We start from the raw sequence: 25,310 nt of genomic DNA on the forward strand, positions 1-25,310 counted from the left end.
GCAACTTTAAGATTAATGTCTTGATGCCTGTGGACCCGAACTTTTAAATAATACTTTTTTCCACCTAGTCAAACTTTTTAAACTTTACAGCTAACAGGAAAGTACTTAATTATAATATTTTATTTCATATTTTTAATTTATATATTGCTTTATTTCTGCCTCTTATAATTTTCTTTCAATTAGAATCATCTTATTGTGAAGGTTCCCCCGTATCATGATCAACATATAACTTTGCCAGTAGCAGTGGGAATATATGTAGTAACCAATGCTGGAAGATCTCATGATGTTCAGCCATTCACTTACACTCCAGACCCAGGTATGTCAAAATATTAAAAGTTCTGAATCAAAAGGAGTAATCCATTTCTGCTTCTTCAGAAGAATATGGAGACCAGCCAACTTAAAAGAGGAAGTAGTGTGCAAAGGTAAATTGATACCAATATTTTTTGGAGATGGCATTATTTCCCAAAAAGATGGCCACCAAACTCTGCTTTTACTCTTAGTTAAGAGAACCGTTTCCGCCTTACAGAGTTATCATACAAGTACTCCTTGTATGATAAGGTAAGAATTACCATTTATTGAATACCTCTTATGTACTACTTTAGGAAAACTGCTAGTAGTTTTCAGTCTGGCTGTCTTACAGGATGCATTTTGGGACAGGCGAGAGAGAATCTCAGAGAGATAAGTGATAATATCACAAATAGAGTCATATGCCTGTAACATTTTCTAATTTATGTAGTCAAAAATATCAAAGACTTCTGGTGAATAAGTATTTTAAAAATAATTTTAAGCATTTAGGTAAAACAGGTGCTTTAGAAACTAGAGCAGTTGTTTGTTTAAAATTTTATATCTCTGGGTAAGAAGTATCTTACGAGATTTTTACCTACATCCATTTAGTTGCCTGGACAAGCCTTTTCCTGGAAAAGTAGAGAAAACATTTTGGAAATGGAAACACTTCACATGTTTTGTTGACGTAGACTTGGCTGCTGCCACACTGCCATTGATTTACTCTGTTCGTATCTCAGGCGTGCTTCGGAATTAGAAGTTCTTCCATATCTCCAAGTTTACTGATAACATTTTTCGCAAATTGTTCAGAAATCAGTGAAGTGCAAAGTGAAAAATGGTAGCAAGGAAAGAAAGCCCTGGTAACAGAAGTGATGAACACAGTAGCTAGGACAGAGTTATAATTAGTCTTGATAATTATTCTCTATCACTTAATGTTATCTGTTCCCTTTTTCTTCTGTGAATCATGTCCAACTTTCACAACATTGGTTATTTCCCATCAGTTTGTTACAAAAGTGTGCCATAATATAGCCCTTATGAAATTCTTCTAATGTTTGTCTCAGAATAAAAGATCACATGTAGAGATTTTAGACAGAAAAAGACAAAAGTTTGGAAATAATATACTGGCTTCAACAAAACTAGGAAAGAGGATACTGGTTTATACTTAAAAATCAAACAGTTGATTGTTTTCTTTCTATGAAAGTCTCAAAAATCCAAGAAAATTTGATTTAAAACTAATGGTAGTTAAAGCACTTTAGTAATTAATTGCTAGAATATTTAGTATTTTATGTGAAGAGAAGCTTGCTCATAGAGGGAGAAAAATGGCATACAGTAATTAATACATTCGTATGGGAAGGGGAGAAGGAAGTGTGTGTGGGGGGAGGGTGAATAGCTTTAAAGTTTTACCATCCTTAAAATACTTACTGAGATTTTGTTGTCTTTGTTTCTTTTTATTGATCAATAATAAAGAACTTCAGGACTTTGAAGTGCTTAGCATCAGCACTATGAATCTTCATTTCTTAGTGATGAATGCTCATTATTAAAAATTTTTCTTTGATAAATTGCCAAATATAAAGCCTACACTAATTGGCTATATTTGGCCACATTTAGACCATCACTGACGTATGTTTATTCTTTTATGTTTTTCCCCCTTGTATTTTATATGTACTAGATAGCAGTCGCTCTCAGAAACTCTTATTTGAATAAATATATTTTGTGCAAATTTTATAGTGAGATCTAATGCTTCAGTTTCTGCCTTTATGATATAGCTAATTAAAGAATCTTCCCATAATTTCACTTTTTTTGTTTTATAAACTGTGAATGTCTTTTTAGGTGTGCACATGAGAGAATATTTCAGGAAAACTTGGTTATGATAATTTGCACTGTCTCATTATGATAAACTAGTTGCTGTTTTGACTCAGCTGGGGACTGTGGTTAAAGATTTGCATATTCAGTGGCGTATTATAATTATAGGGCTTCCCAGATGGCTCTAGTGGTACAGAACCTGCCTGCCAGTGCAGGAGATGTGAGAGATGGCGGGTTTGATCCCTGGGTCAGGAAGATACCCTGGAGAAGAGAATGGCAATCCACTCCAGGATTCTTGCCTGGAGAATTCCATGGACAGAGGAGCCTGGTGGGCTACAGTCCATGGGGTCACACAGAGTTGGACACGACTGATGAGACTTAGCACATAGTAATTATAACAGCTAAAACAAGACCCACCCTCATTTTTGTGAGTTAAGAGTAGAAATGGTGACTGCTGCACCATTTTGTCTAAATATTTAAGTTACAGATAAAAAAATAACAAATAAATATATTTTATCCTAATTTGACCTAGATACCTTCAATAACCTGGAAGGCCAGATTTGAATTTAGGATTTTCAGACTGCTTGGAGGTCTAAACTGGAATATGGCAACATGAAGAAAGAGGACTTCCCAGCCTGCCACCCTTCTTTTCCCTCTCCCGCTCCATCCTTCACCTGGAGGGCCTTGATGCACCAGCTGATGCTCCTAAGCTCTGTTCACCCTGTAGGCTTAAGGTGGCACACATAGTCTATAGAGTAGTTGTGCAGAAAATTTTGGTATCTTATGTACTTGGTACATACTCTAAGAGTAGGATTGGAACAGGGGCTCAAGTGAGCATAAACTGGCTCTGCATGCTTTGCCAGACACAAGCCCCTCTAAAGCCCTCTGAGTCTGTACTGCCAAAAACACGTCACATATGTATTCTTTTAGACTGTTACTTTGCAGACTTAAAAAACCTTTGTTTCATTGCTAGTCACTGAACCATGCTTGACCATTAATTTGTTTTACTTTCATCTTTTAAGTAAATCATATTGTTTTTTGTAGTGACTCTGCAGTGGGAATTGCTATAAGAAATGGAGGATAAAATACTTATTCATATTTTTTTGTTGCTTTAAAAACAAATGACTAAAACTTGTGTTAAAAGTAGAAATTTAAAGATTTTTTGAAGATTAGTTTCCATTCTTAAATCTGTAATTGTTAGAATAAATGTTATGCTTTAAAATTGCCTATGAATTTCTTTTCCAGTCAGTTCTATTCAGTTTGATAATTTCATTCAATTAACAGTTCTTTCAGATTATCATTTGTTGGCCCTTACATACAGCATGCTTAGATAAATTTTTTAACCTCATTCTTAGGAGACATGTACATTTTGTTTCTTTATTCACAGTTAATTATCTTTATATTCTCTATAACCATCATTTTGCATTATGATGTCAAGAATAAGTTGATAATAAATTGACTCAGTTCTTATTTGGAATAAGTTAGGGAATATAAATACATTGAAAAATAAAAATTAGCATCTATTTAAATAAAATTATTATACAGTCATTTGAAGAAAATCTTTTTATTTGGAATTTAACTTTACCATTCAGAACTGATCTCTACTCTTATGCTCATTAAATTTAAAATTTTCATAGTAGGTGTACTTGACATGTGTAGATATAATAGTGTAGCAATTTTCATTAATAATAGCAAAGATTATTATTTCTAAGGCTTTATTAAAAAGTAATGATACTATATATTTTGTATATTCAGCACAGTTTTTTTTTTAATTATCTCAATTATGTTTCTGAATCAGTATTTTTTTAAATCATTTACGTAGGTGAATGGTGAATTTTTTCATGCTAGTGTTAGAGTATATTTGGTATTAATACGTTTTTAAAGATCTCATGTCAATCTTCTACTCATTTGTACTGTTACAAGAAAGATTTTTTAAAGTAGTGTTATTTTTATTTTGTTTTAATAATAAGCATATGCTTCTGCCCACTTGGAGACTGGTGAATTTTAGAGGGTAAACTGGTGAGTATAGATTATAAAAACTCATCTGAACCTAGAATTTCTGCTGAACAAATAATTTAATAATGTTTTATGAGAAAATACTCCTGTTAAAGAATTTTAAGATATACATTTTTCAGGAAGTCTAAATAAATACATTAATCTTTTTTGTTTAATAACAGCAGCTGTTGCTTTGAATGTGAATGTAAAGAAGGAAATATCTAGTCCAGCAAGACCTTGCTCTTTCGAAGAAGCCATGAAAGGTACCAAGTTAATTCTGCTCAAAAATTGTAAATCAGTGATGCTATGTATTTTCTCTAGCAAACCTTACTATTTTATTTACTGTTGTGTACTTGAAACAGTTAGCAGATTATCTTTGATACTGTAAAATAAATACTTGTTTAACTTCACTGAATGCAGAGACTTGCTTCCTAACTTGATATTTCCCCTCATTTGCCATATAAACAACTTTTTAAAAAACATCTTACAGTTAAGGAGTTTTTGTTTTGTTTTTTTATTCCCTAATATTAAAAATCTTAAAAGTATAGAGTACGATAAGGTATGCAAAATAGCTATATAAAGCTTCTTGCTGCCAGTAAGTAGGACTTGACATTGAGGCTGAAGAACCAAAATAAGAACTATTGGCATTTGAAAAAGTTGCTTTAGGTACCATTCTTTCTTTTGATATCATTATTTCCAAGCAGACAATGACGATACCTTCAGGATGTTATAGTGTGTTAGAATAAGACTGTTTTCTTAGCAGATTTCTAATACATCTGTGATGCTCAATTGTGATGCTTTTGTGCCATTATATGTTAAGATGTCAATTACATAATGGCCATTGATTTATTCCATAATTCTAGCTTTTTCTTACACTTTTGCCATTAAATTCATGAGTCAAATTTTAAAATTTTATATACTTATATTTTTAAGGGGCATAATATCCTTAATACATTTTATCAAATACCATGGAATTTTTCCCTATGTCATAGTAAAATTCAGCATTCACATATACAGTTCAGTATGGCTTGCCGTTATAATTTCTGACCATCAACACTTCCAAAATAGATTAATTAGGAATTATGCACTAGTGTGAAAAGAAGAGAAGCGAAAAGCAAAGGAGAATAGGAAAGATATACCCATTTAAGTGCAGAGTTCCAAAGAATAGCAAGGAGAGATAAGAAAGCTTTCCTCAGCGATCAGTGCAAAGAAATAGAGGAAAACAATAGAATGGGAAAGACTAGAGATCTCTTCAAGAAAATTAGAAATACCAAGGGAACATTTCATGCAAAGATGGGCTTAATAAAGGACAGAAATGATATGGACCTAACAGAAGCAGAAGATATTAAGAAGAGGTGGCAAGAATACACAGAAGAACTGTTCAAAAAAGATCTTCATGACCCAGATAATCATGATGGTGTGATCATTCACCTAAAGCCAGACATCCTGGAATGTGAAGTCAAGTGGGTCTTAGGAAGCATCACTACGAACAAAGCTAGTGGAGGTGATGGAATTCAAGTTGAGATATTTCAAATCCTAAAAGATGATGCTGTGAAAGTGCTGCATTCAATATGCCAGCAAATTAGGAAAACTCAGTAGTGGCCACAGGACTGGAAAAGGTCAGTTTTCATTCCAGTCACAGAGAAAGGCAATCCCAAAGAATGCTCAAACTACTGTACAGTTGCACTCATCTCACACACTAGCAAAGTAATGCTCAAAATTCTCCAAGTCAGGCTTCAGCAATACGTGAACCATGAACTTCTAGATGTTCAAGCTGGTTTTAGAAAAGGGTGAGGAACCAGAGATCCAATTCCCAACATCCACTGGATCATCGAAAAAGCAAAAGAGTTCCAGAAAAACATGTACTTCTGTTTCACTGACTGTGCCAAAGTCTCTGACTATGTGGATCACAACAAACTGTGGAAAATTCTGAAAGAGATGGGAATACCAGACCACCTGACCTGCCTCTTGAGAAACCTGTATGCAGGTCAGGAAGCAACAGTTAGAACTGGACGTGGAACAACAGACTGGTTCCAAATGGGAAAAGGAGTACGTCAAGGCTGTATATTGTCACCCTGCTTATTTAATTTATATGTAGAGTACATCATGAGAAACGCTGGGCTGGATGAAGCACAAGCTGGAATCAAGATTGCCGGGAGAAATATCAAAAACCTCAGATATGCAGATGACACCACCCTTATGGCAGAAAGTGAAGAGGAACTAAGCAGCCTCTTGATGAAATTAAAAGAGGAGAGTGAAAAAGTTGGCTTGAAGCTCAACATTCAGAAAACTAAGATCATGGCATTCGGTCCCATCACTTCATGGCAAATAGATGGGGAAACAGTGGAAACAGTGAGAGACTTTATTTTTTTGGGCTCCAAAATCACTGCAGATGGTGACTGCAGCCATGAAATTAAAAGACGCTTACTCCTTGGAAGGAAAGTTATGACCAACCTAGACGGCATATTATGAAGCAGAGACATTACTTTGTCAACGAGGTCCGTCTAGTCAAAGCTGTGGTTTTTCCAGTAGTCATGTATGGATATGAGACTAGAACTATAAAGAAAGCTGAGTGCTGAAGAATTGATGCTCTTGAACTGTGGTGTTGGAGAAGACTCTTGAGAGTCCCTTGGACTGCAAGGAGATCCAACCAGTCCATCCTAAAGGAGATCAGTCCTGGGTGTTCATTGGAAGGACTGATGTTGAAGCTGAAACTCCAATACTTTGGCCACTTGATGCAAAGAACTGACTCATTTGAAAAGACCCTGATGCTGGGTAAGATTGAATGCATAGGAGAAGGGGATGACAGAGGATGAGATGGTTGGATGGCATCACTGACTTAATGGGCAGGATTTTGGATAAACTCTGGGAGTTGGTGATGGACAGGGAGGCCTGGTGTGCTGCTCTTCATGGGGTTGCAAAGAGTCTGACACGACTCAGCAACTGAACTGAAGTGCGTAATTTGATTTAACTACAGGACAATTTACAAGTCTCTGCTATGGATAACCATGGCTAATGTTTCTTGAACATATATTAAGTGCTAGTCAGCATGCCACACTCTTTACCAGCATTATCTCGTTTAGTCAAACTCTGAGGTAGGTAGTTTATGATTCTCATTTCACAGATGAGGAAATCAAGATTCCAGAGAGGTTCTGTAATTTGCTGAAGGTCACTTCGCTAGGATTTAAAAAGATAGATCAAGTTTTCGTGTGAAAGGTAATGTCTAAGCAATAATAATTCAAACCATGTTCATTAGGTTAATAATAGCATAATTAATCAATCGTTAAAGTTAGGGACAGTTTTTGGTCTTTTCTTTGCCAACTTTGATGGGTTCATGCTTTTCTCCAAAAACTCCTAAATGCTTTTTTCCTAGAGTATCAGAGACGCTAACCTCATCCAATGTGAAATTTCTCATACAAGATTACAGATTGAAGGTTAAAAGGTGTTAAACACTATGTTTAATTTTTGATAATAAAATGATATAGTCATTTAATCAAAATCTTGCAAGATTAAAAAATGAATAAGAAACAGACACACACACATTATTCTTTTTCACAATTCAGATCTTATTTTGATAATTTTATCAGCTGAAATCATGTAAAATAATTTTATGAAGATATAAAATTAAATTGAATATTAAACTATGTTATCAGGCTTCCTTGGTAGCTCAGTTGGTAAAGAATCCACCTGCAGTGCAGGAGGCCCTGGTTTGATTACTGAGTCAGGAAGTTCTGCTGGAGAAGGGATAGGCTACCCACTCCAGTATTCTTGGGCTTCCCTGGTTGCTCTGCTGGTAAAGAATCCACCTGCAATGTGGGAGACCTGGGTTCGATCCCTGGATTGGGAACATCACCTGGAGAAGGGAAAGGCTACCCACTCCAGTATTCTGGCCTGGAGAATTCCATGGACTGTATAGTCCATGGGGTTACTAAGAGTCAGACACACACACACAAAAAATAAGAGTCAGACACAACTGAGCAACTTTCACTTTCAAACTATTTTATCAGTTTAAATTTTTCATTTGTCATTTTTAAATACAACATCATTAATTGGAGATTCCTGATCAGTTTAAAAAAGATAGTCACTTTCAAGTAGGAATTTCCCTTGACAAATGGCTTATTTTTGTGGTTCCTTGAAATCAGAGCTTTAGTATAACACCCAGGTGTCCTTCTGAGAGATTTAATTAGTTATGCTTTAATGATGAATTCTTAGCAACATAAATGACTTAAATTTGTGTTGTGGCATAATCCTCCATATAACATCCTTTAAAATAGCCATCAATTATAATAAGATTTAGAACTTGATACACAAATGTGACATTATGTCAAGACATGGAAAACAGTTGTTTCTTCATTCATTCAGCAGATATTTATTTATTCCCTAGTATGCACCAGGAACAACAAAACAAAATCTCTTATCTTCATGAAACTTACGTTCTAATAGAATCCAAAAGCAAGAATAGCAGCTGATGTTACAGGATCAACAGAAGACAATACTAATTGTCTTTCAAATTATCCTGTGAGGTGGGCCTGTAATACTTTTAAATGCCTGCCTATATCTGAAGCTTTGACTCTGAGAAAATTGAGTTGTAAGTTGAATTGTGTTGGTATTGATAGGATCTAGGTGAAAATAGATCCAGAGAACTCATGCGTAAATGATTGATTTCTTAGAGTAATGAAAGCAGAATATCAGAAGTGGGCACTTTTTCCTCCCCTAGTATAATCAGTTTCCATAGTGATTGTTTCTGGTCAATTGGCTGTGAGAAAGATTGAATAAAGACCAGAAGATTTAAGTCAAAATATTTAGAAAAGTAACTATCCTGCTTATATACCATATTCCATTTAAAAACCCTCTTTGTAGCCAGGGTTTCTTTTCTAGTAACAAATTAAGAAATCTATGTATTAAAATATTGAATCACCTTGTTGTACACCTGAAGCTAATATAATATTATGTTAGTTTTTCAACTAAAAAAAAAGTTTAACAGCTAAGCTTTCTAAGGAATCTGTATTTCTTTACACAGGGTCTCAAAGTAGTGGTAAACCTTAGCTCAGAATTTGGCTGTGTGTTCAATTCAGAAGCCTGCCATCAGTGATGCTTCATCAGTGTGCTCCACTAAGTGCCAGTGGCAGGCTTAAATAGACAAAAAAGAAAAAAGAGAGTCAAGGGGGAAAAGTAGATAGAATGAAGTGCTAGAACCTACCTATCTGCTACATATTGCCTCTCCTTGGTTTCTAATCTGTAACTACTTCTGAAAATGGAAGTAGATGGAAGTAGAAAAATACTTGCTAGTTTTGCTTTGGAAATTTAATTGGTAAACATAAAATATCAGTTGTACTTAAATTTCTGAAAAGAAAAAAATTAAGTCCTGTCTTGAGAAATATGTTTATATGTTAACTTGGTAAATTCAAGTTTTCTAAGACATTAATTTAGAAAAGTGAATCTGTTTGATCAGTTGATGGCATCTTCTAATGAGAAGCTTGAGTTTTGTTGAGGAGAGAAATGTTCAAGCAATCCTATAACCCCCCAAAGTTTGACTTTGTAATTTCCCGGCAGTCAGATACTAAGAGGAAAATGTAACAGTTGTAACTGAGTAGCTTTAGCCTCCTGGAGATTTCCAGCTGCATGGTCATGTTAAGCAGTGTAATTCAGGGCCTTTTGAAGAGTGCTGGGGGGTATAACTTGATAACTGAGTGCTCAAGCTTGTTGATATTTAACTCATAGTCTCAGGCTACTACCAGGAGTCCTCAAGGTTCTGCTACTTAAAAAGAGGGAGGACACACTTTGGGCACATTTGTATCTCATGCTACTATCAGAGCATCAAAAAATTAATGTTTTGATTCATGACTAAGGTGTCAACACACAGTAGAATGATAATAGTTGATTTCAGTGATTTTCAATTTTTTTTTTTTTGGTGTGTGTGCAGCAATGAAAACTACTGGATGTAACTTAGATAAGGTAAATATGCTTTCTAATGCTCTGATCACTCCGCTCATATCAAGCACTATGATTAAAAGTGAAGACATTACTCCAATGGAAGTAACAGCAGAGAAAAGATCGCCTTCTATTTTTAAGGTGAGCTACATTGACTAGTGCCCTGTCACATATTAACCTCAAATATAAAAATAGTTATATTTTGAGTAGTTTGATTTCTTTTCCCTGATAATGCTTTTTACTTTTTCTATTTCTTTTATAGCTGTTTCTCTTTGGATGCACTTAATGAATTTTGCTTTGTAGAATAAATGATGTTATACTCAAATAAAATAGCCTACAGCGAACTTCCAATATACATTTTTGGCAAGAGAGGCATTAATGCATTAGCTGGACCTTTGTGATGTTTGGTATAATGAAAGTACAAGCTTAACATTTTCAAAACTAGAGACATTTTATTTCCTTTTTCTTCTTTCCTTTTTCCCTTATTTCTTTTTTCCTTTTTCCAAGAAAGATTCTCTTTCCTTTTCCATTTTTCTCTTATTTCACCCTCCCAATAATGTTATAAGTGATGCACAAGTGGAGATATTTCACATGTAAATCCATGGCTGATTCATGTCAATATATGGCAAAAACCACTACAATATTGTAATTAGCCTCCAACTAATAAAAATAATTGGGGGAAAAAAATAAAAATAAAGTAGAAAAGAACTCAAATTATTATTACTTTCAGAAAAGGCAAAAATTATAGACTAGTGTAATGTTCCATATGTAATTTTTAGAATTTATATATTATGGGTCAGCCTCATAAAAATTCTGGAATTGTGAGATGAATTTTTAAAATGTGAATGACTTACACTGAGTTAAAAATGTACTATTATCAAATGGAATACTGATTGGATTGCAAAATTAAGAACTAATGAAATTTAAAAACTAGTATAAATTTGTGGAAACAGCTTAAAAAAAAAGATATTTTAAAATTTGCTAGTAATTCATGAACCACAGAATTAATGTGTACTTACTGTCCTAAGTGTATCAATAGCTGATTATTCTTCTATGTCTACTTCTATTGTTTGACTGTCTTTGCTTACATGCTTCTTTAAAAATTCTGATGACAGTAAGACATAATGTTATCACTGGTAATCATAGTCTTACACTTGCTTTCCAAATAATAATATAGACTGGGAAATTGGTCCTGCATATGTTTTTATAATAATAATTTTTGAAGAATCATATGAGCTCATTTATACACATACATATTATTTGGCTTTTATTTTTTAGACTACGAAGACAGTTGGATCAACTCAACAAACATTAGAGAATATCTCTCACATAGCAGGAAATGGGTCTTTTTCATCATCATCTTCCCACTTAACTTCTGAAAATGATAAGCAACAACAGATTCAGCCCAAGGCATACAACCCAGAGACCCTGACAACTATCCAAACGCAGGACATTTCACAGCCTGGTACTTTTCCAGCGGTTTCTGCGTCTAGTCAGCTGCCCAGCAGTGACGCACTACTACAGCAGGCTACACAGTTTCAAACAAGAGAAACTCAGTCTAGAGAGGTGTTACAGTCAGATGGTACAGTGGTTAACTTGTCACACCTGACTGAGACATCGCAGCAACAGCAGCAGTCTCCACTGCAAGAACAAGCACAGACTTTACAGCAGCAGATTTCATCGAATATTTTCCCACCACCAAATAGTGTGAGTCAGCAACTACAAAATACGATACAACACTTGCAGGCAGGGAGTTTTACAGGCAGTACTGCCAGTGGCAGCAATGGAAATGTTGACTTGGTCCAACAAGTTTTAGAGGCACAACAACAGTTATCTTCAGTTTTATTTTCTGCTCCAGATGGTAATGAGAATGTTCAAGAACAGCTTAGTGCAGACATTTTTCAACAAGTCAGTCAAATTCAAAATAGCGTAAGCCCTGGAATGTTTTCCTCAACAGAGCCAGCAGTCCATACCAGACCAGATAATTTAATAGCTGGAAGAGCTGAAAGTGTTCACCCACAGAATGAAAACACATTGTCTAATCAGCAACAGCAACAGCAGCAGCAGCAAGTGATGGAATCCTCAGCTGCAATGGTGATAGAGATGCAACAGAGTATCTGCCAGGCAGCTGCCCAGATTCAGTCAGAGCTGTTTCCTTCATCTGCTTCAGCAAATGGAAACCTTCAGCAGTCTCCAGTTTACCAGCAGACTTCTCATATGATGAGCGCGTTATCAGCCAATGAGGACATGCAAATGCAATGTGAATTGTTTTCTTCTCCTCCGGCAGTTTCTGGAAATGAAACTACTACAACTACCACACAGCAGGTTGCAACTTCTGGCACTACCCTGTTTCAGACATCAAATTCAGGAGATGGAGAAGAAACTGGAGCACAAGCAAAACAGATTCAGAACAGTGTCTTTCAGACCATGGTCCAAATGCAGCATAGTGGGGACACTCAGCCTCAAGTTGGCCTTTTTTCATCTACAAAAAGTATGATAAGTGTTCAAAATAGTGGTACCCAGCAGCAAGGCAATGGTTTATTCCAGCAAGGTAATGAGATGATGTCACTTCAATCAGGGAATTTTTTGCAGCAGTCTTCTCATTCACAGGCTCAGCTTTTTCATCCTCAGAATCCTATTGCTGATGCTCAGAACCTTTCCCAGGAAACTCAAGGTTCTATTTTTCACAGTCCAAGTCCTATTGTCCACAGTCAGACTTCTACAGCCTCCTCTGAACAAATGCAGCCTCCAATGTTTCACTCTCAGAATACCATGGCTGTGCTGCAGGGCTCTTCTGTTCCCCAAGACCAACAGTCAGCCAACATATTTCTTTCCCAAAGTCCAATGAATAATCTTCAAACCAACACAGTGGCCCAAGAAGAACAGATTTCATTTTTTGCAGCTCAGAATTCAATTTCTCCACTTCAGTCAACATCAAACACTGAGCAGCAAGCTGCTTTCCAGCAGCAGGCTCCAATATCACACATTCAGACCCCTATGCTTTCCCAGGAACAGGCACAACCCTCCCAGCAAGGTCTGTTTCAGCCTCAGGTTTCCCTGGGCTCCCTTCCTCCTAACCCAATGCCTCAAAACCAACAAGGAACAATCTTTCAGGCACAGCACTCAATGGTTGCCATCCAGAGTAACTCTCCATCCCAGGAGCAGCAGCAGCAGCAGCAGCAGCAGCAGCAGCAGCAACAGCAGAGCATTTTATTCAGCAACCAGAACGCCATGGCACCAATGGCGTCTCAAAAGCAGCCACCACCAAACATGATATTCAATCCAAGTCAAAATCCAGTGGCTAATCAGGAGCAGCAGAACCAATCAATTTTCCATCAGCAAAATAATATGGCACCAATGAATCAAGAGCAACAGCCCATGCAGTTTCAGAACCAGACCACAGTTTCCTCACTTCAGAACCCAGGCCCTGCCCAATCCGAATCATCACAGACCTCCTTGTTCCATAGCTCGCCTCAGATTCAGTTGGTCCAAGGATCACCCAGTTCTCAAGAGCAGCAAGTAACACTCTTCCTCTCTCCAGCATCCATGTCTGCATTGCAGACCGGTATAAACCAACAAGACATGCAACAGTCTCCCCTTTATTCCCCTCAGAACAACATGCCTGGAATCCAGGGAGCCACATCTTCACCTCAACCACAGGCTACTTTATTTCACAACACTACAGGAGGTACAATGAACCAGCTACAGAATTCTCCTGGCTCTTCTCAACAGACATCTGGAATGTTCTTATTTGGCATTCAAAATAGTAAGAAACTCTTTCTAATTTCCCATTTCTTAAATGTTATTGGTTGAAATGGTCACATTATTGTTACCAGAAGGAAGCACAACATAGTGGTTTTAAGAGCATAGATTGTGGTTGGACAGAATTGAGTTCAAGTCTCAGCTGTACCACTTATAGACTGAGACCTTGGACAGGTTATTTGACATGCATGAGCCTCAATTTCCACATCTAAAATGGTGGTAATACTACATACTTGACAAGGATATTGAGAGGATTAAAGGTGGTGATATATATAAATGGTTGTGTCTGCCATTTTGAGATATAACCTAGAAAGGAAGATGAAGTACAAATGACAGAAAATTTTTCAGCCAGTTAAAGCAAGTAGTTTCCAAGGAGGTAGAAACTCATGTTTCTTTAATGTTTATGTACCAAGGAAATTATATAGGACTTACGTTGATAACTAAACAATGTTGTATTTTTATACTGCTTAGAGAAAACCAAGGATGAATTCTACTACTGTCTGATGAAAACGTTTTTGGAGGCTGTCAGGTTCCTCACTTTTAAGTCTCTACTGAGTGAACAAAATAATGCATTTATATACCTCAGCCACTAGTAAATACCTTCTTATGAATCTTAACAGAAAATAACTAATCAGGTAGCTTCTCTGTTTTCAATGTCTCTGCAGACTGTAGTCAGCTTTTAACTTCTGGACCAGGTACATTGCCAGATCAGTTGATGGCCATAAGTCCACCAGGCCAGCCACAAAACGAGGGCCAACCACCTGTGACAACACTTCTTTCTCAGCAAATGCCAGAGAATTCTCCAATGGCATCCTCTATAAACACCAACCAGAACATTGAAAAGATTGATTTGCTTGTTTCATTGCAAAACCAAGGGAACAACTTAACTGGCTCCTTTTAACTGGATATGTAAGTAATGCATTTTGGCTTCTTTCTTATTGAGAAGCATCAATAAATTTTATTATTCTTAGCATATTTGGGTTAAGTAATAACACTGTTTAGACTCTGATCTTTTAAAATATGGTTTTCTCAAAAAAAAGAAAAATATGGCTTTCTTACAAAATGGTACCTTTTTTACCCTGAATTGATTGCTCTGAATGATAACTTATAGTCATATTGTTAATACTGGGCATTCCTTCTGGCTGTTAAGTTTCTTTGCCCTTGAAATGATGAAACATCTGATAAATGATAATTACATCTCATATTTCACTTCCTTAAGAAGTAAACCTTGAACCTGAAAAAATATGACAGTATAAGTAAAGTATCATTTATAGTACTGTAATATACTTTGGGATCATTCAGGGCAACAGGAACTTTGTAAATGCTTTCCCTCCCTAGTGAGTTATATTATATATAACATCTTCTTTTTTTAGAAATTCCATGAAGAAAATCCTGATTTCAAGATATCCTGAGATCTTGTGATTCCATGAGGATTATCGAACTGTCACTTTAAAAAGAAAACAAAATATGAAAAACTGTGATTGAGTAAATGGATAGATTTTACTCTGGCTGCAAAAGAGCACACCTTGGCTACCTATTGCAGTGATTAACCACCATTGTTAACATCTTTATATTTTATGTTCCTAATAACAGTGATGACTGAGAATCTATTTGTTTCCAGCTGACAGAATTAATTATTAGTATTTTCGTAGGCACTCTTTCTTTAAAAGTACAGTTTAAATTGACAAGCTGGATCACTCAGTTATTATTGCTATTAGAAAATAATTCATGTTTCATGTTTACTTTTGTTCATTTGTGTTTTCTGCATTGTTTAGTCAAGTAGTGGCTTATGAAAAAGAGTTCAAATAATAACTAAGGCTGTGATTTTTCAGTATAAAAAGCACAGCTATTGGCTATAGTGAAGGAATCTTTTCTCAGTTCTTATGGAGAAACTAAAGGGGTAACATTGTGACAAGTAGGCTGTATTAAGAGGTCTGCACGGATAAGAGGCCTCTATTTATCACAGACAACACACTTACAACCAGGGAACAGCTGGAATGCTATTGATTTTATTTTTCAGAGAGTCATTAATTCTCTGTTTCTGTTAAGGGTTTTAGCCATAACTGTGCATAGAAAAAGAAATATCTTGCTTTATTAAAAAAATGAAGAGGATGATGTATGGTAAATTATGTTCTGATAGCCTCCTATATTAGTTAAAGCTGACAGTAATTTGAGTCTGTTTTCTTCTTATCCCAGTCTTGGACTGGTATTCCCTTTTTATGTTCATCTATGTTATTCTTCCCCTCTTCACTTTATTTTAGACAGTTAGTAATATGCTACTAGCTTTGTGACCCTGTAGTAACTTAAATGAAAAGACCATGTTGATCTAGGGTAACCCAGCAACTCCTGCAGCACAGGCAGGGGGGTACCCTTTCAGGAATGAGGGGAACTGACTCCTGAGAGATAAGAAACAATGCATTTTTTCCCCGTGAACGGTGCTGTTCTGAAGTCTTCAAATTTTTCCCTCTTATAGGAAGCAGTGTAAATGTTAATTAAAAAAAGAGAGACAAACTAAAATTTCTTGAACCATCACTTCTCCCTGAGCTGTAGTGAGTGTAATTCACTTGTCACCTCAGTGCTTTACAGTTTGAAGTGGTCATTTACCTGATGGTTCCCACAAGCCTTGGGCTTTACAGGGTCATATCATTGACTTAAAGTGAGGAATTCATTTGTGTTACATCTATAGAGAGCAAAATAACACACTCCAGAACTTGCAGTTGTAGTATTAGTTATACAGATTTGGGTGTTCTCACCACCCATGGGATGCCTGCTTCTCACTACAACCTGTTGTCTGGACATATGCTTACGTCTTATTCTCCTTTTGGCATGTAGAAAGCTGTTAATACAGTTTAAGGCCAAATTGTGTGTGGCTTCTATATGTAGATAAGATGTTTTGGCATTCTTGTCTGTTTCATTTATTTTTTTAAATGTACAAAAAATAGCCTGTTAATTGTTAGTAGAAGGCTACATTTCTGTTTTTTGTTTTTGTCTTTTCTATCCTATACACTTAGTTGAACTTTGTGGAATTGTGGTGTTGGTTTTGTTTATACAGCCGGAATTTTCCCCCTTTTTGTGATGGTCTTCCTTGGTTCTTTGAATGTACTCTTCTTTAATTTGTTTTATTCTCTTTGGTCTCATTTATTCTTCCCTCCACCCCCAACCCTTTCTTTCTCTCTCTGATTGAGAGGCATTGAATTATGTTTTCAGTAGTACAGGCTTCTTGCCGATATGAAGGGAACTTTTCAGAAAGAGACCTACTCTGGGTCATTTAATTTTGAATACAGTTTTCAATCGTTCAAGTTTTGGATGGTTTATATCTAATGTGTGTTTCATTTTTTTGGAAAGCTATATTTTGTATTTAGGAAATGGTATACTATTTTGCTATTTGTACTGAGTGAGTACATTGGCATAAATATAGAAATTTATATATATACATATATATAAACTATTCTTTTTTTGCCACACATTTTTGTGGTAAATTTGTGAGTTTGTCTGATGTTCTACCACAACGTGGCGTCTGATAAAGTGAGGGGGGGGGTTTGTTATGTCTTTGTTGAGTATTTAAGTATCTTTTGAAACAAATGACCTGTTCATCTGTGGCCATTCCATCAGGCAGTTCCTTGATGTGATTAGTGGGCTAAAGTCAGCTTACTGTGTGTTTGCTGGATCTTACACTCAGCAAAATGTTAAAGTAAGGAAACCCATCTAGGCAGTTGTGTCAAATGGTGTTTCGCAAGAATGAGCCATCCAGTCTTTGCTCACTATATATTTAATATTTTATTATTGTTGTTATTGTTATTATTAATTGGCTTTCTGTATTCTATGCCTTTTATTTATAAAGACACTAAAAAAAATGTTTGTAATTTTAATAACATTTTCCCCATCTTGTAATATCCAGAGCTACTTTATAAATTCTCTAAACCAAAAGCATTTTCCTATATATATATATATGTATGTATGTGTGTGTATATATATATATATATATATATATATATATAATCTCCCCACCCCATCAGGAAAAATTACCCAGTATAGTTCAGGTTATGAGAAGGACCAGCCACACAATCCAGTGCTTCAGTTTTAAAATGGATAACTAATTACAGAGGGTTGACTGATGTTAGAAAGCTTATCCAGTGGTATAAAAATAAGTAGAAATAAAATGCTGTAAGTTTATTTCTGAGTTTTCTGAATTTTTTTCCCAAGAGATTACACAGGAGACTCAGGAAAATCTATTTGTTCATCAAGTTCCACTGTTAACACTGCTCTATGGATGAAGTGGTGGCAAGAAGACTGGCTTGTGTGCTGATTTCTGTTATTTAGCAAGAAGTTTATCATTGTAAAATGCTGATTGCCAATGCCAAGTCACCAGGGACCAATTTTCTGTTTTGTAATATCTCAGTTTAGAACAGAACATACACCTGAACTGTAGTGGTTTGATTGGATGGAGGCAGAAAACCCAACTTTTATTTTCATAAATTTTGTGGTTATTTGTACAAGGGCTGTGCTAAGATACCATATTCTTAATTCAGTAGTGATTTTTTTTTAACATTGTTAAATGTTCCTTACTGCTAAAAGGTCAATGTTAAGTACAGCATTCAGAACATATTATTTGGTTACAAAAAGTATTTGTCTTCGTATTGAAGAGCTAGCTTAGTAGTCAGTGGTTGATACTTGTGCTCATAATACAGATTCAAGATTACTGTTACAAGTTACATCTATATATGGGAGAGATTCCAAGAGCCAGCAGAGTCCTTGGAAACAACAATTTATTAAATTTACTTATGGCAGAAGGACTTAAATGAACTACAAACCACATTTTATTCCTTTATATTGTTCCATTCAATTGTTCTTGCCTTTAGGAACTCACATGAATTCTTGGAGCTTATCTGTATGTCTGCATGAGTGTGTGTGTGTATGTGTGTGTTTGTCCTTTATTCTTTATTGTCATTCCATTATATATCCACACCAACATGGGAGAAGTTGTATACAACAATTAGCTATTTTGCTTCTTAGCTTTATCTTGTTACCTTTGTAATTAGAGTATCATGTTGTTATTTAACCAATGCAAATCTGTTTTCACCAGTCTCCCTAGAACAGATTTTTAAAGGGCTTTGTTTATCGTAGAAGCAGTATTAGTGAGGGACCTTCCTTCCTTTCTTTTTTGTAATATTGTTTATGCTGTAGTTGGTAATTTCATTACAGTGCATTTCTTGCCCATCAGAACCTCAGTTAATCCACCTAGGAAAAACTGTGTCAAAGGGAATGAGAAGGAGACTATATCTAAGTCCCCCTTAGAACTAAGAGAATAATTCCTTTTGACCATTTAAGCCATTATAGATGCTTATTTTGGAAAAGTATAACCTGTTTAGATGCATCAGCAATTATAGACCAGAAATTAAATGCTTAAATTAAAATTAATCAAAGCCTCAAAATTCAACATGGTTTTATAAATACTTACTGGGAGTACTTGAGAATTTTTTCATCTTTCTGGTGAGAAGTTCTGTTTTAGTGTTTGTTTTCTAGTTGATTATTTTCTAAGTAATTGAAAATTATATTAAACCTATTAGCTTCTGGCCATTCTGTTTCATGACCACAGGCTTCTTCCCTTAGCAAGACAGCTATGTTATATCTGCATGCCTTTGTTTTGTGGAGGGACTTAATAAAAGAGAGAGTGTATAGTTCAGTGGCTTTATTAGAAAAATGACTTGGAATATGTATACTCCAGTGAATGGGATAGTATAATCTCATAACATGTGTTAAAAAGAGGTTTTCCTGTCTGCTTATTTGTGTCACTTTAGAGCTCAATAATGAAGATAATGTTCATAATGTAGTAAATACCAGAATAATACCTAGAATATAATTTTTGACTTGTCCCAGCATTCTAATTACTTCTTTAATCCTCCTTTGTTTTTGTGTCATTCTAGCCTCATTTATTAATGTAAATCTATTTTTACTCTACTTTCTCTTTCAGGAAATTTTTTTAATTAATATTTTATATCTAGATTAAATGCTTATGGAAAAGTGCCTTTTTACCATGATAGTGCCCCTTTCTTATAATTTTTTTTTCATTGTTGCCAAAAACACATAGGCAAATGACTTTAATAGTCTCGGCTTTAATTTTTTCTTTTTAGTAATTCTTTTCTCCATTTCTTGATCACCATAGAAAAGTTTCAAACCTCCCTAACGCCCATTGGCAGAAGAGGAACAGAAAAGATATATAGCTAGGATTGTTTCTTTGGAAGAGGATAAGTGAAAGATCCTCTTCTACACTTTATATAAATTAGCTAAATTTGTCTTCATCCTGACCAACCAATAGTAAGTCTTAATCTGAATGCTGTCAAAAATTTTAGTATATATGAGACTATGGCTCAAATGTGTATGGTTAACTTTCAGAAAGGAAGTGTTTGAAGCACCTGCTCTGCTTTTAATTATAAGATGGATGAAAATAAATCGATAACACATAGTTTAGGTAAAGCTTGGTAATTTCAATTTTTCTTATGATAGAGAGTCAAATAATTCATTGTTTTGTGCCTCTTGCCCATCAGAACCTTAGTAATCTGCCCATGAAAAATAGTTGCAAAAGAAATGAAGCTATATCTGAGTCCCCCAGAACTAAAATAATTCCTTGCAGCCAGATACAGTTGGATTGGATGTCCCTCTGGTTTTTTTTGTTGTTGTTGTTAATTTTGCCTATGTTCCAGCTCCTCACCATAGTGGTGGTGCCTAAAGAAAGGGCCATCAGCAGCAAACAGGTCAGGATAGTAGTGACTTAGAGATAGAGCTGCTTTCCCTATGTGAGTATTTCCGTGACTGCTGGTGACTCTAAAGACTGCAGATCTTTACGCAATATTCTCAATACCCTAATGATATTATGCACTTTAATCATTCCAAAGAAGTAAAAAATGCTGTATAGTGATGATTCCTTTTGATGAATACATTTTAACTGTTTAGAATATTTATGTCCCTTTTTATTTTGGATAACCAACTTGGAATGTTATGGGAATATTTTCTAAAATGACTGTGTAGTAGGACTTACTAAGGCTTTGAGACATAACTGACTATAAGGGGAAATGATTATACTTCAGAAAATCATTTTAGAAACATTAAAATGTTCAGCTTGCTAATCTCTATGTTTGAGAGTTAATTAACCAGCTTTCTTCCTATATTGTTTGTTTCATATTAATAACATAGTATATAGTTTTCTACATATATGTATAAACCAATGGTTCTCGAAATGTGGTCCTCAGCCCACCAGCCAATGTCTGTATCACCTGGAAACTAGTTAAAAATACAAAATCTTGGGCCTTATTCCAGACACAGTGAATCAGAAACTCTGGAGTGGGACTCAGCAGTCTCTGTTTTTAACAAGCCTTCTGTTAAAGGTCATTCTGATGCATGCCAAAGTTTGAGAACCACTGGTTTATAGTGTATACAGTAAAATGTATTACTAGAAAGGGCTTTTTTTCCACCCACACAGACAGTTATACATTGTTCTAAATGTAAAATCAGTTTAACCTGGTTATCCATAATCATTTACTGGTAATGATAATTTATTCTCAGTACTACCTATAGATATATATTTTATGTACATATACAATTAGTCCAGTTATCGATAATTCAGTTAACTTAGTTTGGTGTATTCCTACCACCTACTAAAAAGTTTACATTAAATGACTGATTTAAATATATAGGTGCAATGGTCTATATTTTTATTTTAACTATGGTGACGTTTAGTAGCTAACATAATTGACGGGTGCTAAAGTCTCCTGTTTATCCATAAAATGGGTACATTGTGGGCAGTGATAACACAAGCTTCATTCTCATTGCCTCCTACCTTACCAGCAGACAACAGTTTTGTCTTGGCTAGACCAACTCTCAGAACAAAATTATTTGTCATTCCTTATATTTATATTTGTATCTGAGCTATTAAACAACATGGCTAGCCAGGTCAACAAAGCACCTTATTTGATTTCTTTTTTAAATAGATAACTCTTCTTTTAAAATAGCTTGCTTTATATGAAAACTGACGCACTGGAAATATAACTACCCTTGGTTGGAACTTATGCTTCAGATGAGATGTTAAACAAGACACTGTATTATTTAGTTTAGGCATTTCTCCCTTTTCTATTATTTGCAACTAACCATAAGATAAATAGCTTTATTTATTCATTTTAATCTCCCTCTATAATTCAGTACCTCCATAATTGCTGGTGTTTACAAATCACCAATTAATAAATTCATGAAAGAAAAATGCACATTTCAAAATAAAAATCACCACTGCTGTCTTTGCTTAATAGTAGCAGTGGAAATGTAAGTGGCTTACTCTACAAACTTTGGTGCTGGAAATATATAGGCAAACTGTTGGGAGATGCTCTAGCTACATTCCTGCTTTCTTGTTCCTGTTACCATCTTTACCACCTTATTGCATATTATATTCTTATTATGTAAGGCATTCTACCACACCACAATATTATTCAACTCCAACTTGTAATATTTTCTTTAAAAGTTCTGTGTTTAACCATATCACCGTGCTTTCTTTTCCCAGAAGTAATTTGCCTAATTTGAGATAGTTTGTATAGCTATTATTATTTTAGCTAATGAGTCTCAGTATAGCACGCGCGCGCGTGCGCGCGCACACACACACACACACGCCATCTCAGATGTTTGAGAGTGACTTTGGAATCAGATTAAAGAACACACACACACACACACACACACACACGCCATCTCAGATGTTTGAGAGTGACTTTGGAATCAGATTAAAGAACTGTCCTGCACAGAAGTGTTTATGACTTTCAGTGACAAACTGGTTCCAGTGACATTGAGCTAATTTCTTTTGATCTGATGAATGTATCTGCTTCACCTTGTTCCCTTACTTTGAATTGATAAGCTCCAAGTATTTATTACTTTTTTGGGATACTTTTTACTGAGTTCATTCATTTGTTTTACTTAGTCTTTTAATCAGTATACTACAGTTATTTCATTAACCTGTTCTCAAGTGGTTTAGCTACCATTCTGCCATTTAAGTTTTTTACTTAATTTTATTTGCTTGAGTACACTGATCAACCACTGAACTGCCTTCTTCCATTGTCCTGCAATGATATAAGGGTTACATTTTTGTGTATATGGCTTTCATAGTTGGTATTTCAGAGCACTGACACCAGATACTTCAGTTTATTCTCTGGGGGAATTTAATTTGCATCTATGTTTTTAGCTATCTGTGATAACTTGTTAAATATTAAAAAGATATTTTGCTTCTATTGGAACATTTGTATACTCGCAACTATATTTCTGTAAACAGCTGCAGTCAAAAATAAAACATTGAAAGTTTTCATTTTGTAGTGGTTAACTGTCTTTTTTCCTCAGACTTTGCGAATGAAGTCATATCTAAGAATGTCAATTTTGAACAACATGAGTATGTGACTGAACTTAAAAAAGAGTCATTAGGAAAAGGTATGAAATACGGAAATATTTTTAATAGTGACATTGTACTTACTGTTTTACCAGGTAGTGTACAAAAGTGACTTAGTGTGATAGAATTTTTATTTACTTAAAGTGTTTCATGTTTAGTAAAATAATACATACATGTGGTGACAAGTTATGAATTGTGGAGGTGCTTTTGATGAAAACAAAGTCTCCCCAGCCCTCAGTCCCACATCCAGAGACAGTCTCTTTTTATAAGTTAATCATTCAGAATGATTTTAGGTGATTTACATGGGTAAACATTATTTTTAAACATATATGTGTGTGTGTATGTGTGTGTGTTTGGATATACATTAGAAAAATATATAATGTGTCTACTTACTAGACTATGGGGAAATGTGAGTCAAAGCCAAAATTCTAAATAAATACTAATACAGGTGATACATGAATATTGTATATGTGATGTATAAATAACTGAAGCTTCAGTAGTGCTGCTTTAAACAATATTCTTATACTTTCTTATCAAATATAGATGGTACCTGTTGATTCTGTGAAAGTGACTGAATTTTTTTAACATCCAAATGTATATAATCCATCTAAATGAGTTTTCACTTTAGGGGTCTAAAGTAATAGCACTGCTGCCATTGTTCTAAATATGTTTAAAAGTTGTCTCTTAGCATTTATGGACTTCAGCAGCATTGGAAAGGAGTAATAACCAAATGCAATTAGTAAGTATAAATATAAAAAAATTTGGGTATTTTTAATCTGAAGTGGGACTACAAGTGGCTGCCAGAAAGGCTGATGTGGTCCTGGGTTACATAATCTAAGTTACAGTGTCCAGAACAAGGGAGAGAGTTTTCCTGCTTTACTTCAAGCTGATAAGAGTCCTGCTATGTCATCTCGTGAGGAGCAAACAGTTCTCAGCGGCCATATAATCAGGCCTGTCAGAGAACTGAACATCATTTATCCCTGCTTAGGGACACAGGGGGACTTTAGAAGTGTAAAAGCAGCTTCTGACAAATATATACTACTATGTGTAAATTAGATGGCTAGTGGGAAGCTGCTGTATATAACACAAGGAGCCTGGCCTGGCGCTCTGTGATAACTGAGAGAGGTGGCATGGGGACAGGGAGAGGGTGGCCCAAGAGAGCGGGGACACACACACACATACACACACACACTCTTACGGCTGATTCATGTTATACGGCAGGAGCCACCACAACACTGTAAAACAGTTATCTTCCAATTAAAACATAGCTGTAGTTTCTCAATAGCAGCACTTATGGTCTTTCAGGAAGACAGCTGATTACTGCTCTTGTGCTCTATATCATGGTGTCATTGCCCCTGCCTGTACTGAGGCACAGTAGTATTTAAAAGCATAGGCTCTTGAGTTTGCCTCTTGGGTGAAGTTCTGGCTCCTATACCAAATGTTTAACTTCTCCATTCCTCAGTTTCTTTATAAAGTGGGAAGAAAACTAGAATGATCCCCTAAGGGTTGTTATAAAAATTACATAAGTTAATCAGCATAAAACTATTTAGTTCCTGGCACACAGGAGCTAAGTGCCTAGTAAGTGTTAACCCTGTATTAGTCATACTAGTCCTGATACTGCTTTGTTCTTCTGCCTCTGGTTAACTGGATCCGTATCTTTTTGCTTTTTCAAATTCATGGTCCTTTAATTATTCTCTTTCTTTTTTTATTTGTAATTTAATTTTTAATTTTAATTTAATTCTTATTTTTGATTTTTATTTTCTGTTGTAGTTGACTTACAATGTTGTGTTAGTTTCAGGTAAACAGCAAAGGGATTCAGTTTTATAGATATAATTACCCTCTTTCTCCAGCATCAAAACCTTTTCTCATACCCACTAGAATATGAATTTTCTGTAATGTTCCTCATCTCTTAAAAAACAATTTTCTTTGACCACACATCCCACATATACACTATTTCCACTTCCTCTCCTTCCATTCCCTCTTAAACCCATTCCAATCAGGTTTTATCATCCCACTCTCCAGAAATAGCTCTTGTCAGCACCACCAATGGCCTCTCAAAAGTCAATTCCCATGCCTGTTTCACTCACTCAGCTTATCAGCAGTATTTGACAGCCTTTGAAACACT

General features: G+C 35.4%; 1 protein-coding gene across 6 annotated transcripts in view; it reads left to right on the forward strand.

Moving 5' to 3' along the window:
- The window catches only part of NFAT5 (nuclear factor of activated T cells 5), a 122,035-nt gene extending 98,928 nt beyond the window's left edge, over nucleotides 1-23,107 (forward strand). For 5 of the 6 annotated variants that reach the window (XM_061138842.1, XM_061138844.1, XM_061138846.1 and 2 more), the window contains 6 exons: nucleotides 184-316; nucleotides 4,263-4,343; nucleotides 10,004-10,152; nucleotides 11,290-13,777; nucleotides 14,439-14,682; nucleotides 15,147-23,107. In XM_061138842.1, the coding sequence (XP_060994825.1) occupies nucleotides 184-316; nucleotides 4,263-4,343; nucleotides 10,004-10,152; nucleotides 11,290-13,777; nucleotides 14,439-14,674 (3,087 nt within the window). In that variant the 3' untranslated portion in view covers nucleotides 14,675-14,682; nucleotides 15,147-23,107. The remainder of the gene's footprint in view (nucleotides 1-183; nucleotides 317-4,262; nucleotides 4,344-10,003; nucleotides 10,153-11,289; nucleotides 13,778-14,438; nucleotides 14,683-15,146) is intronic. The other variant, XM_061138843.1, reaches the window with a different exon arrangement.
- Nucleotides 23,108-25,310: the final 2,203 nt, after the last annotated feature.

Source organism: Dama dama, chromosome 4 (genome assembly GCF_033118175.1).
Source record: "Dama dama isolate Ldn47 chromosome 4, ASM3311817v1, whole genome shotgun sequence".
Lineage (NCBI taxonomy): Eukaryota > Metazoa > Chordata > Mammalia > Artiodactyla > Cervidae > Dama > Dama dama.